Raw genomic sequence first — 14372 nt, forward strand, 5'->3', positions numbered from 1 at the left:
TAACACAGTAATACCACTTCTAATAGGTATAATACTCCATTGATTATTAAGCATAGGTCAAAATAGATCAGCCAGATATTTTAACTTGATAGAATGAGTAACATAATTCACCAAATACAACAGGCGTCTAGATCTCCAATGCAAACAACCGTCACAACCAAAGACAGAACGACATATTCCCGCCACTAATATAATAAAATAAAATTCAATCATCTAACATGATTCCGTCCACATTATATTCCTCATCATCGTCGTCATCTTCATCGTCATCAAAATCCATGTCTTTATCTTCATTGTCAAACAGTCTGCTCCTGAACTTGCTTAACTCCATTTTTCCAGTGTAGTCCTCCTGCAGAATGTCCAACCCAATTTTAACGTCTCTATGTTTTACCAAAAGCCAACGCAGCAACCTGTCTTCCTTGTTCAAATAATGTAGCTCTTTATTTATGCTAGGTGGAGCCATCATTGTCATCTGCAACAGTTGTCCCTATGCAATAAACATTGTGTAAGTGTACTGCAATGTTTAAATAACTAGTTCCTCGCCTTGTTATTTAATTTTCTCATTGTGAGGGGTGGCTAAGTAAGTCACAAGATTCATATTAGAATGGCAGTATTCATATTCTAATAGAGCAAATTGAATATAGACAGTTTCAAAGGTTACATATATAATACATATTAGTGCAAGGTAAGAGTTCCTACCATAATCAATTTTATCTCCTACCCTAGTTTCCATTTGCTGTCATAGCAGTGACATGCAACTATAGAGTATAGACTAAATGTAAAAAAAATTGAAACACTAAAAGAAAGCATTGTTTCTGAATTAAATAGTAATGGCTCAAAAAGTTGCAAATAAAATAATGAAATACATAAACTTTTAAACAATCCGAATACGTTTTGAATGTGTTGTGTTTTTAGACAGTATATGCTCTTATATTGATATTTATTTCCATTCTAACTTCGTGAAAGTTAAGATCTGGTTACACTAATAAAAGCAATGGATTGTGGATGAAGAACAATCTGGGAGTAATTGAAGATGCAGTTCAGATTTTAAACTGGTGGCTGAAACTAAAGAACTCTTCAAACATGATAGCTACAGTCAATAACTTCTTTCTTTTCTTATTCAAGCCCAGATCGAATACATTTTGACAACAAAATTTACAATTTTGTAGATATGAGAAATGGTAGACTGATCTATCTATTGAACATAACTCACAAGTTCTCGTGAGTCTGTATTAAAAATGCATCCTGTAGCTCTTCTTAAGAAGCTGATTACCTAAACTAATCGAAAATATTATGAAAATAAGGCTTCTACACTGAGGACAGTACATCAGTGCTGAGTCAAATTTTAATATTAAATCTGCTAAACTGATAAAAGATGGAAATCAACAAACCTGGGGAGCCAAGATCTAACAGTAATCTAGTACATGTATTTTATAATATTCCTAGGTAATAACTCATTAATACCAATGTGGCACATGTTTTGTCTGTAAGCAAACATCTACCATATCAACTTGATTGCACACAAATGCAGATCGATTCAATACAAGTAAAAAATTAAACCAAGAAACTACCAAAAGTCAACGAAACAATGACACGATAGAAACCAAATTGTAGATTTGCAAGTTATAACTTACTAAAAGATCACATAGGAGTCATCTTATCACGTTCCTTAAATGTAAAAGATAAATTAAGTAGCATCTCACTGAGTATAGACATTGTATATCTAACAATTTATTTTATTGGCCATTTTACAATTTTTATAAAATAATATAATAAGCCAAAAAAAGTCAGCCCTGCTTGAGTTTCTTAAAAGCATGAATAGATTTTGATCAATCTCTAACCCAAATCGTTTTTCTTTCACATCAACCCCTGCCCCCTCCATAAATATAGTTCCGGTTCAATTTTCATTTTAGCAAATCTGCCAAATGCTTAACTATCAAAGTAAAGTAAACTTTTCCCAAGTGCTCAATACAAAATTCAATTTCAACCTTTCAGTAAGTACACGTCTTTTCCACTAAAAAATGAGTAAACCTCATCGAATACCAGTCAATCATCCCCCCCCCAACAAGATATTAACAATTCAACATCTCCCACACAAACACCATAACAGAATCCTACAAAAAAAAGTCGCACTCTTGCCTTAGCACATAGTACTAAATTACACAGTAGAAATAAAACAACGAAGCCGCCAAATTTAAAATCAAAGTAATAACTACGATACTGATCAACGCAAAGCACAATCTTTATATTTTCTCGCACATTTCAAGCTATTTCACATTTCTATCATAAAACCAACTACTACATGTCCCGTAAAAAACTCCCCCAAATCATATACACATAGAAATCACACTAAAATCCCACAAAGACACCTCCTTTTCAAACTAGACAAAAACACATAAAGCACCAAAGTTTGAAAAAAAAAACAAAACCCGAAAACAATAGACACAAATAAGCATAAATAAGTACTTTCAGTTAGTACACATCTCTTCCTATAAAACAAGAGTAAACTTCATCAAATGCCAGTCGAAACCCCCCACAATATATTAACAATGAAAATGTCACACACACACATCACAATAGAATCCTACAAAAATGTCTCTTTTTTGCCTTTGCACATAGTAATAATTTACACAGGAGAAGCAACCAAATTAATAATCAAAGTGATAACTACGATACTGATCAATGCATCGCACAAACTTTATATTTTCTCGCACATTTCAAGCTAGTATACATTTCTATCATAACAACTAACTACCACACTTCCCCTATAAAAACTCCCCTAACATAAATCCGGCAACAAATCATAAAAAAATATGAAATCCCCTAACAAAAATCACACTAAAATCTCCCAAAGCCACCTCCTTCACGAAACAATACAAAATCCAATAAAGAACCAAACTTTAACAAAAATAACCAAAACCCGAAAACGATACACACAAATAAACACAAACACGAAAATGGTATTACCTGAAAGTGTCTACCATCAAGTTTCTTGATGCCATATCCCAATTGAACAGTGCCCATAGACTTCATATCAGTAAGAACACCATTTCTTTGGTAAATATGCTTGCCCACACGAGAAACAAGATCCATTATATCAGGCTTTTTTATGTGTGGCTTCAATAACAGCATACAATCATATAGAGGCATTGTTCTGAAATTCAAGAAAATTAAATTCAAGAAAATTAGGTTTATGTGCAAGAAATGTAATGAAATGTGTGTATTTATAGACAGATACATATGTGATGTGTAGATTTAAGGGGTAAAAGAACAGAACTCAACTTCACAAAGATCCGCAGAAACCCTACTTTTGCCAAAACCTTGGGTTCACTTCTTGTCTTCGCTAAAAATATATTTTAGAGATAAAACAAAAATATGGTAGTAATTGTTTTTTTTTTGTTTTATGTGATTTTCTACGGTACACAATAGTCACTAACTCTCATATATGGTTCTTCTTATTGGTGGTGGTTGTATATTAAATGTTAATGATCCTTGCATTCACATCAATTTAATAAATGTTAATGACCTCTGCATTCATATCAATTCCACCAATAAAAAGAGCTTATTTTTATTAAAGTTAGTAACTAATGTATGCCCTTGTGCATTCATTAGAAATACCGTTGTTCTATTGTTTAGTTCTTGGACGTCTAAAAGATTTATGGTAGTTTTTAATTTAACTTTATTTTATTTGCAGGATTTTTGGCATTCATAATTTAGATTTTACGTACTATTGTTTTCATCATCTTCGTTTTATAATTTTAATATATTTATATAAATATATAATATTTATATATATTTATAATAAAAGTAATAGGATAAACTGGTAGTAGTTTAGTAGAATAGGTGGACTATGTTTAGTATTTTAATAATTTAGAAGTTTAGCAATTAGGGAATAACCGTTAAATCAAATTATAGTTCATTCCGATTATTATAGTATAGTATAAATTTATTAGCATATGTATTGTGGACAAATTTAATAGGAAGACAAAATTTAAATTAAAGTAATGCAAAAAGTATAAAAAAACCAAATAAATATTACAAAATGACTAACATTTTGATATGTCTTATTTAATATTTTATTTCATATTATTGACATGAACGAAGGGAGTTCATTTTCATTCATCAATTTGTGCCCCTAATATCTCCTTTAATTTATATGGGTGAAAAACTAAAATACCCACTATTTGGGAGATTTGCCCAAAATGCCTATTGGCGGGATGTTCCGCCCTTTTTACCCACTGAATACGCATGTGGTGGATGCGGATTCAGATTTTAAAACATGTTGAACATACATATTCATTTTTTTTTGTGACATGCGTATTCTTTGTAAAATCAAAAAGTGAATACGCATGTTTAACATGCGTATTCATTGTTAAATTTTAGAAGGTTGAATACGCATCCCTGAAATACGTATTATGTGGGTATTTTGGGCGGTTCGCGCGCATCTAGGCGGCATTTTGGCCGGTAGAAGGTGAAAAGTGGTGTAGTTTGATCATTTTTTCAAATTTATATAGTCATATGTTAGTGTTGTACTTGTAAATAAAATTATTGCTTGTTTGGTTCCAAGAAGTCAAGGACTCATTAATTTAATATTTTCAATTTTTTAAATTAGCACTTTTTTATCCATTTAATGAAAATTATTTAATACAAGTCGAGATAATAGAATAATAAAGGATTTGAAAAATCTATTTTTTGGGATACTTCAAATAATATTAATGTACCTCTTTTTTATCAAGTATTTTATACATAAAACATAACAAATGAAAAGATATTAAAAATTAATATTTATATCTAATTTTAACGGTCTGAATTCTCTATGTACATTGTACACACATTTTATACATATTCATATCTCGGGGAAAATCATATATATATAACTAATATATATATACACACACATTATGTTGTAAAAGACATGCCTGTACTTTAACAAGACTAAGACAATTTATCAACCCTAAGTAAGTTGTATTGTTATCTTAATCTGTATTTTGTACTTGTAACACTTGAAGTCTTTAAAAATGCAAAAGAGCAGACTGGAGTCTTTTTCCTAAAACAGTATCAAGCCTAAGGATTCTATCTGGAAGAAGATCAAAAAGATCATGTCTCGGAAGAATTTTGAAGAAGCTTGGAGTTGAATAAATCTCTTTGGAGAAAAAGATTATAAGTCAAGATCTCTACAAGTCACAGATTTAATGTTATAGAGAAGTCATTCGAGAACTCCAGAGAGTACCCGACGGATAAGCAATATCTATTCGATTGATGAGTAATATCTACTCGATGGATGAGCAATATCTACTCGACGAATGAGCTATATATCTACTCGACGGATGAGCTATATATCTACTCGACGGATGAGCAATATCCACCGGGAGTGGAGAAGTCAGGAAAGCTACTCGAGAACTCAAGAAGATATCGACAAGCCAATTTAAAGAATTGAAGATTGGAGATATCGACAAGTCATTCCTTCACTAGAGAACTCAAAGTTTTCGATAAGTCATAGTGAAGATGTGAAGACTAGAGATCTCGACAAGCGGAAGACCTCTACAAGTCAAACCCTATATGGAATGCTAGAGATCTCGATTAGCCTATGTACTTATCGAGATGTCAAGTGTTCTATTAATTCAAACTGGAGATCTCGAAGTACGGTCTCAAAGTATAGAATTGCCGATCAGTTCAATATCAAAGATAAACAATCAACAAACAATCCAACAGATGGATTGACAAGTCTATAAAATGCAGCTTGAAGAGTGTGCAAGATCAATGACAAAGATTAACTGACAGAGGAAGATTAAAGTAAACACGGGATGCTAAAGATATGCTAAGCCAAAAATGGAAGATTTACTTTTCTATAAATAGAAATGACAAGTGACAGTTTAGAAAAGCTAATAGCATGTTTATTATCCACTGTGTAAACCAGTAGTTAACTGAGTTATAAAGTTAACACTGGTCCTCTAGTTAGATGTAACAATTTAGATCAAATCTCTTGTATCACTCTCAAGAAGAAGCTGAGCTCTTTAACATCAAAGAGCTTAGAAATTTTGTAACAAAACAGTCTTAATTTTTAATATAAAAATTAAGTGAGTTTTGAAGATTTGTGTTCCTTATTTTATGCAAGTTTAAATTCTGCATGAACACTTTTCTATACAAGATTTAATTTACTTTGTTCAACCATTAAGTTTCAAGAAAAACCTAAAATCAGAAAAACACATTCACCCCCCTATGTGTGTGATTCATTACCTAACAAGTGGTATTAGAGCTAAATCTGAAAGTAAACAGATTCAAGATCTTGGAAAAATGAATACACAGAAAATCAGTAGCATCAAAATTTCTACCTCTGACAAAGCTAACTACACTCTTTGGAAAAAGAAAATGATGCTGTTTATCAAGATGGTCAATCCATTCTATATTTAGATTCTCAAGAATGGACCCTTCATTCCTATAGTAAGAGGTAAGGAATCTACAGATGGAGACATGGTCATACAAGCTCATTATGCTCCAAAAGATCCTACTGAGTATTCTGATCCTGAAAAGGAGAAATTTCCCAAGATAGCAGCTTGCAAATGATATTTATTGAGTCACTTGACAATGTGATGTACAACAATATTGTCAACTGTGACACTGCCAAGCAGATATGGAAAAAGATTGAGATACTATGTGAAGGAACTGAGGAGGTTAGTGATAAGCGGCATTTTATACCACTTAGAGCGTCTCATAACGGCTTGAATTGGTGTCTTCGACTCAAGTATTTTATGTATTTGACGCGTTTTCGAATGTTTTTGCATTTTAGGGTATAACTTGCTTAGATAGGTGGTTTCCATCGAATAAAGCTTAAGGAAGTGCTTGGAATTAGTCTAGGGGTGATGAGCGAAGAAATCAGCAAAAACAGAAGCAAACCAAGAATTTTTCCATAAAGGTTGCAGGCGCCCGCCTGATGGGAGTAGGCGACCGCCTGCTAGCAGGCGCCCGCGTGGAGGATGCAGACGGCTGCCTGTGTGCGGAAAATTAGAATCTGGATTTTATAATTCGAGTACGATTGGGCTTCTGTTGACGCTGGTTCTTTTGGGTTATTATATAAACCTTATGGGAAGACGTTTTCTTTATCGAGAGCGAAGGTAAGAAGATCGAGAAGACCGTTTTAGCACGCAACAATGAAGAAGAGGAAGCATACGTTTATCTTGTGATTCTTTTAATTCGTTGTAACAGTGGATGCTAGTTTTCTTTATGCTTTGAACCTTAATACTCTTGTGACTTACTTTATTATTTATTAAGTATTTTTATTACTTTATATTGTTGTGTTATTATCATGCTTTCATATGAACCCATGGTGACGATGAGTTCTATTATGGGCTAATCGTGATCATGGGATCCTAGTGGAATTACTATGGATTTCTTTAGTTAATTGTTTAATACCTTGGTATGTGGTGATTGTATGATATCTAGCATAGGTTGTGCTTATTCGTCTTATGTGCGTTGCGAACATGTAAGATAGCCTGTTAATCTCTTGTGAAGCGACAGTGAATCTTGAGATTTAGAACTTGCCATGCTAGCATAGGTTCGTGTATTGTATGCATGATTAGTGGGTAACTCGAACCGTTTTACTTGCCCTGTGTAATCATCATGAATAACTTGCGCTTAAATTGTTATGTTGTCAAATTATGTAGATATATAGGGTCTCAATATAATTGATGCCTATTCAACTTCTATCTTAATTGTGGATGCTTGGTAGAATGGTATTCGTACAACGAAAGTTGCCGTTTATCAGTTTCGTGTTGTTCGATTAATATCATCACCATTACTTGCTAAGGGTAATAACAATAACTATTGAATGAAGTAGTAATGAAGTTAGGATCTCATGTGTGTTTAATATTGTTAATTCAAGTGTTTAATTCTCGTAGTTAATATTAGTTAACCAATCTTAATTGTTAATTGTCTTGACATTGAAGAATAATCATACATTGGTGAGTAAGTGTTAATTAAATATAATTAATCAGTCTCTTTGGGAACGAACTAGAAATCATTATATATTACTTGCGAAAGCGTATACTTGCGTGAATTATTTAGCGCATGCTTTGTGCCTAACAAGTTTTTGGCGCCGCTGCCGGGGACTCGATGTTAATTTGTTTAGTTTATATACTTACCATCATTGGTCATTAGGATTCATTGATTAAGACTTGTTACTTACTGCTTTCAGTTTTGTTTCAGATACCCTAGCGAGCGTTTATGCAAACACGTTCTCGCACTCGCAAGTGGAATCTGGATAAAGCTGAGGAGACAGATACAACTCTTGACTTTCCGGAGAAGATAGTTTTTGAAGATTCGGATAAAGAGAGTGAAAAGAAAGAACCTGAAACAATGGGTGATCGTCTAGCTCAAGCTGATCCAGCTCTTATGGACTTTTCTCGGCCTAAAATTGATGACATTCAGTCAAGCATCATTCATCCGGCTATTCAGGCCAATACTTTTGAAATCAAGTCGGGCACTATTCAGATGGTGCAAAATTCTGTTTGTTTCGGAAGTGTTGCGAGTGAAGATCCCAACATGCATATCAGGATTTTGTCGAGATCTGTAGTACTTTCAAATATAATGGTGTCACTGATGAGGCTTCAAGCTGAGGCTTTTCCCATTCTCTATGAGGGACAAAGCTAAGGACTGGTTATATTCTTTACCAGCTAGGTCCATCACTACTTGGCAAGATCTTGCACAAAAGTTCCTGGTAAAGTTCTATCCAATGGCCAAAACTGCAGCTATGAGGAGTGCTCTTACTCAGTTTGCGCAGCAACAAGGAGAATCTATGTGCGAGGCTTGGGAGTGCTACAAGGAGATGTTGAGAAAGTGTCCACATCATGGTATGCCTGACTGGATGGTGATCACTGGTTTCTACAATGGTTTGGGGGCCCAATCTCGGCCCATGCGCGATGCAGCTTCTGGAGGCGCCTTGTGGGCCAAAAGCTATAATGAGGCCTATAATCTCATTGAAACTATGGCTACAAACTAGTATCAAAACCCAACTTAAAGGATGATGTCTGGGAAGGTAGCAGGTATTCTGGAAGTTGATGCAGCTACAACTATTGCAGCGCAGCTTCAGGCGCTGTCTATGAAGGTCGATTCTTTAGCCAACTATGGAGTAAATCAAATAGCTAGTGTCTGTGAGCTTTGTGCAGGCTCTCATGCTACGGATCAGTGTTCTCTTGTTAATGAGTCTGTTCAGTATATGAACAATTTTCAGCGACCGCAGCAGCAGCCTGTGCCCGCTACTTATCATCCTAATAACATAAATCATCCCAATTTCAGCTGGAGCAATAATCAGAATGATGTTCAGCAAACATATCAGCAAGCTGCAAGTAAACAGTTTAATCCACCTGGATTCCAGCAACCTCAGCAATTTGCTCAAAGGCAATCATATCCTCAACAAGGAGGTGTTGCTCCACCTTCTAGTGCTGATTTTGAGGAGTTAAAGCTGTTGTGCAAAAGTCAGGCTGTTTCTATCAAGACCTTGGAAAATCAAATTGGACAAATAGCCAATGCCTTGCTCAATCATCAACCTGGCACACTTCCCAGCGATACCGAAGTGCCAGGCAGGAAGGAAGCTAAAGAGCAAGTCAAAGCTATCACCTTAAGGTCTGGAAAAGTTGCTGATGCTGAAAAAGCAAAAGAGGTAGAAGTTGAAGTTGAGGATGAAGAAGAAAAGTAAAAGGAGAAAGAGGGGGAACCAAGGAAGACTACTGTTGAACACACTATACCTGAGGGTAATACAGGATAGAAACAACTTTATCCTCCACCACATTTTCCTAAGTGATTGTAAAAACAAAAGCTGGACAAGCAATTTGGTAAGTTTTTGGAGATGTTCAAGAAACTTCACATCAACATACCTTTCGCTGAGGCTCTCGAGCAAATGCCTAGTTATGCGAAATTCATGAAAGGTATTCTTTCAAGGAAGGTGAAACTGGATGATCTTGATACCGTTACTCTGACGGAAGAGTGCAGTGCCGTGCTGCAGCAAAAGTTACCTCCAAAGCTTAAGGATCCAGGTAGCTTCACCATTCCTTGCACCATTGGCAAGTTGTCATTTGACAAGTGCCTTTGCGATTTGGGAGTAAGCATCAATCGGATGTCATTGTCTATCTTCAAAAAGCTGAATTTGCCGAATCTGAAGCCTATCTACATGTCTTTACAATTGGCTGATCGTTCGATTACATACCCACGAGGCATCGTGGAGGACGTGCTAGTGAAGGTGGACAAGCTCATCTTTCCTGCAGATTTTGTCATTCTGGATTTCGAGGAAGATAAGAAGATTCCCATAATCTTGGGAAGACCTTTCTTGGCTACAGGCCGTACCTTGATAGATGTGCAAAAAGGTGAACTCACTATGAGGGTGCAAGATCAAGATGTGGCATTCAATGTGTTCAATGCAATGAAATTTCCTACGGAAGATGAGGAGTGCTTCAAGGTGGATTTGGTCGATTCTGCAGTTACTTCAGAACTTGATCATGTGCTAAGGTCTGATGCCTTAGAAAAAGCCTTATTGGGGGATTTTGACAGTGAAGATGATGAAGGCAATGATCAGTTACAATATTTGAATGCTTCTCCTTGGAAACGAAAGCTAGAAATGTCATTTGAATCTCTTGGTAGTACTGATCTCAAGAATGCTGAGGGAAAGCTCAAACCATCTATTGATGAAGCACCTGTTATTCCTAATGAACTAACAATGAGATTTACAGAAGGGGGGTTGAATGTAAATCTCAAAACTTTTTCAAGTTTTGAGCAGTTTCAAAGGCTATGTGTTTAAGATAAACAAGTGTATGAATTGCTTTAAGCTAATACAGACAGATATATATTCAAACACTAATGTACAGAACACAACAGACCTTAAAAACTTTTCTGGTGGATTGTTGTTCCACCAGAGATGGTATTTCAGAAAATCTATGATTCAAGAAGTTGATCACAGCTGCATCCTAGTACAAACTAGATAATTTTCAAGATTTTTCTAAACAGCTCTAGAAAAATTCTTATCTAATTACTAGCTGCTACTTGGTTTATATATCACCAAGTTTACAAGTGAAGACAAAGATAAAAAGTATAATAATAAAATAAGTTCTCCACTTGTTTCTTCTCCATTTTACTCCAGTGCATTGTTGACTATTGCCTCTTTATACTAGAGTAGAACGACTGCTTTTTTTGATGTTCCTGAAATAGGCTACCACATCTCAGTTGTCTCTGTCAACCCATGTGCCTCTGTTTGTAGGTACAACTACCACTTGTCAACTGCTATTTAACAGAACATTCGTTGAAGCCTTCATCCGTTGATGGCTTTATCCGTTGATGTGTTAGCAGTTGAAGCTCTATCCGTTGATGCACTCATCCGTTGAAGGATGTTATCCGTTGAAGCTTTAAAGACATCCGTTGAAGCTTTGTTTCTCATCCGTTGAAGGTCTTTAAGTTATCCGTTGACACCATTTCATTTATACAAAATTACAAGGCATGAAATATTTACAATTGGCCTTCCTATCTGCATATCCTCTAGTAGTCAACATGACTTATAATTTCCCTCAACATTTAAGAGTTATATCTCAAATTCAGAGACTGAAATGTGCTACAACACTAGACTTATTTCTAAGTAAAGCTACACCATCAACGGATAGCCAAAATGGTCTTATCCGTTGAGGCTACAAACACTAGATTTCTACTTAAGTGTTTTGTTAAACATATCATCAAACTAATGCACATATATTCCTAACAATCTCCCCCTATTTATGTCTATAAGAATTGTAGACATAAATTCAAGGTTAACTTGATGATAACAAAACACTTAACAAATATATGAACTGAAACTAAGTAGAAATTTAAAAGTGCTGCAAAAGTGTATGTACTAGAAGGTAATTGAAGATTTACAGTATTTCCAAGGGTGCTCCTCTAGCCTGAGCAAATCATCTTTTTCTTCTTTGATCCCTGGTTTTCTTTCCTAGCCCTTTGTCATTTTCCTCAATTTGGAGTTGGAGTTGTCTGAAGAATTCAGCTTCATCTTCATCACTGATATCCAACTTAGATTGCATTTCTTTGAGAGTTTCATTGATGGCAATCTTGAGTTGGTCTTCAAGTCTGAAAAATCTTCTGACTCCTTTATCATCTCTGAATTCCATCAACCAATGAGGTGATTTGTGAATAGTAGTTCCCCTTTCTTGAATGAGTAAGGTTCTGGGCAAAGCATTGGGCTCCCTCCAAGTTTTCCTTATGTTGGCAATCTTGTTGAGAATTTCAGTCTTGGCAGTCCTGGTAAAGCCAGAATCCTTTTGTATGGCTGAAAAGACTCTGATCAAGGTAGAGTAGCCTTCATTCAGAATCCTGTAGAGAGGCCATGTTCTTTCCCCAACTCCTTTGTATCTGAACACCAATCTCTCTGGTAGCTGTCTGTAGGCAGCAATTCCCCTTACATCCTCCAGCTCATCCAGATAGAGTTCAATGTCTGAAATTTCTTTTATGTCACAGATGTGAACATAATCATCTTTAGAAATGGGTGGCTTAGGGTTAGGTTTATGTTTTTGAGTGAATTTCTTAGAGTTTAGGGGAGGTGTAGATTTGGATTTTCTTTTCTGTTTCTTTGGTAGTGGAAGAGTGGTTAAAAAGGTAGGCAAATTGATGGTGTCCCAATCAATAGGTTCCTCTTTTGGGATGATTGGTTCACCATGGATGTTTATAGTGGGATCAGCAACAAAGGGTTCAGGTATGGAAGGTAGAGATTTAGTTTCTTCAGTGTTGCCTTCACTCCTTCTATGTGCCTTGGCCTTTCTTCTGTTTCCCTTCTGCCATTCCTCTTTTTCCTCCATACTTTCACCAAATATACTCCCAAAAACCTCATCTAAGTTTGCAATCTTGTCTTCACCCCTGACTTCAATTCCTTTCTCATTTTCAACTAGACTTGACTTTAGCTTTTGTTCAAGCTTTGCTTGTGCTCTTTTGTCAGCCTTGAGTTTTTCAGCTTCTTTCTTTAACCTTTTGGTTTCTTCCCTCTTGGCTATTGAGAATTTGGGATGTCCTTGCATCACACATATGCTCTTTCCCTCTCTAAAGATAATAGCCATGTTTCTCCTTACTGCCTCATCCATGGTCTCCTTGTGTTTTATGATGCTAGTACCCAAAACTTTGTCTTCATCAGGCTTTGAAAGAGGAAAGTCCACTTCTTTCATCTGAGCAAAGTCTAAAGGGTTCTTTGTGGAATCCTTGCTGGATCTAGTGTTGGGCTTGAGAACCATAGGTTTTAGATTCTTGAAAGAAGTCTCTCCAACCTTATTTCTCCTTTCTGGCTTGTGCTCCATATTGATTGGTTCAACCTTTGTGCTATGTTTCACATATATTGATTTATCTTGTGTAGAGCCAAACAACTGTTGCACCCTTTCATCAATTCTCCTCCTTTGCTCTTTCACTTGAATTTCAGCTGCTGCTAGCTGGATTAAATCAATTCCATCAGGCTTTCCTTTGTTTTGAATGATTGGAGAAGTAGTGATGACAGGAACTAGCACTTTAGATATTTGGATTTTTGTAGATGGCTCTCCTTCCCCTTCCCTTTTACTCTCCCCCTTTTTGTTATCATCAAGGAGAGGGGTCAAGCCCTGTGCTTTTGCCAGCTGCATAAGTAGATTTGTTTGAGATTGTTGGTTGTGAAGAATGGTGGCCACAGAATCTTCAATAACTTGAACTCTGTCTTCTAATTTGGCCAGCCTCTTTTCAGTATGTGATTCCTTTTCAATCTCAACAAAATGTCCTGCATTGTACCATAGGGCATGACTGAATCCAATTTTTCAGAATTGTACGATTTCAAGTCAGCAATATCCTTTCTGAGTTCATCCACACTCAGATTCTGTCTTACTTGCTGCAACTTCATGAGATGCAGTGAGTCCAAGTGAGCTGTAAGGATAGCCTTTGTACCAGCATGAGAAGTTTTCTGAATGGCCTGTTGGATAGTATTAATTTGTTTGACTAAGGAGACATTGAATTGCCCTGTTGTAGACTCCTTTGTTAAGGCCCATTCAGGTAGATTTGGAATAGAACTAGGGCCTTCATCTCCCCCTAAGTTCATGCTTCCATCTGAAGAAACAAAGTCATCATCATCAGAATTTACTCCAAATTCTTCAGATGACTCACCAGCTTTTGAAGGCATCTTGTTAATAGCAGCTTTGTCCCTTTGAAGAGATGTTGTTGTATGTACTAGATGTAGTGTCTTTTCTGCCTCCACATTGCCCTGTGCAGCCAACAATTGATAGGCTGAAACAGGATGAGTAAAAGTGTCAGCATCCAAGGAAATGTTATCAATTACAGCTTTGTAATGTTGCTGAAATTGTCTTTCCTTTTCAGCATCATTCACAATCATTGACTCACTA

At 35.9% G+C, this 14372-nt stretch overlaps 1 protein-coding gene and 1 non-coding gene across 4 annotated transcripts; both read right to left on the reverse strand.

Moving 5' to 3' along the window:
* Nucleotides 1-3401, reverse strand: LOC141706929 (small ribosomal subunit protein bS6m). 3 transcript variants are annotated; one of them, XM_074509824.1, is made up of 3 exons: nt 3283-3401; nt 2968-3154; nt 1-487 (listed from the first exon to the last, which is right to left on the reverse strand). In XM_074509824.1, the coding sequence occupies exons 2-3, from the start codon at nt 3148-3150 to the stop codon at nt 206-208; spliced, it is 465 nt and encodes a 154-aa protein (XP_074365925.1). In that variant the 5' UTR covers nt 3151-3154; nt 3283-3401; the 3' UTR covers nt 1-205. The 3 variants fall into 3 exon arrangements, with proteins under 3 accessions (XP_074365925.1, XP_074365926.1, XP_074365924.1); XM_074509825.1 differs by having other exon boundaries at nt 3278-3401; XM_074509823.1 differs by lacking the exon at nt 3283-3401 and having other exon boundaries at nt 2968-3261.
* A 5342-nt stretch (nt 3402-8743) lies between these two features.
* Nucleotides 8744-8850, reverse strand: LOC141709834 (small nucleolar RNA R71). The gene has a single exon (XR_012570391.1). It is a non-coding gene; the product is annotated as a small nucleolar RNA R71 (small nucleolar RNA).
* Between the last annotated feature and the right edge of the window lie 5522 nt (nt 8851-14372).

This window comes from Apium graveolens, chromosome 2 (assembly GCF_009905375.1).
Source record: "Apium graveolens cultivar Ventura chromosome 2, ASM990537v1, whole genome shotgun sequence".
In the NCBI taxonomy this organism is placed as follows: Eukaryota; Viridiplantae; Streptophyta; class Magnoliopsida; order Apiales; family Apiaceae; genus Apium; species Apium graveolens.

Excerpts from the sequence above, each read along its gene's own strand:
- LOC141706929 (XM_074509823.1), bottom strand. The coding sequence starts at position 3,240 with ATGTATCTGTCTATAAATACACACATTTCATTACATTTCTTGCACATA. Across the intron at positions 488-2,967 it reads TTGATGGTAGACACTTTCAG|GGACAACTGTTGCAGATGAC; the intron begins GTAATACCATTT and ends TTTATTGCATAG.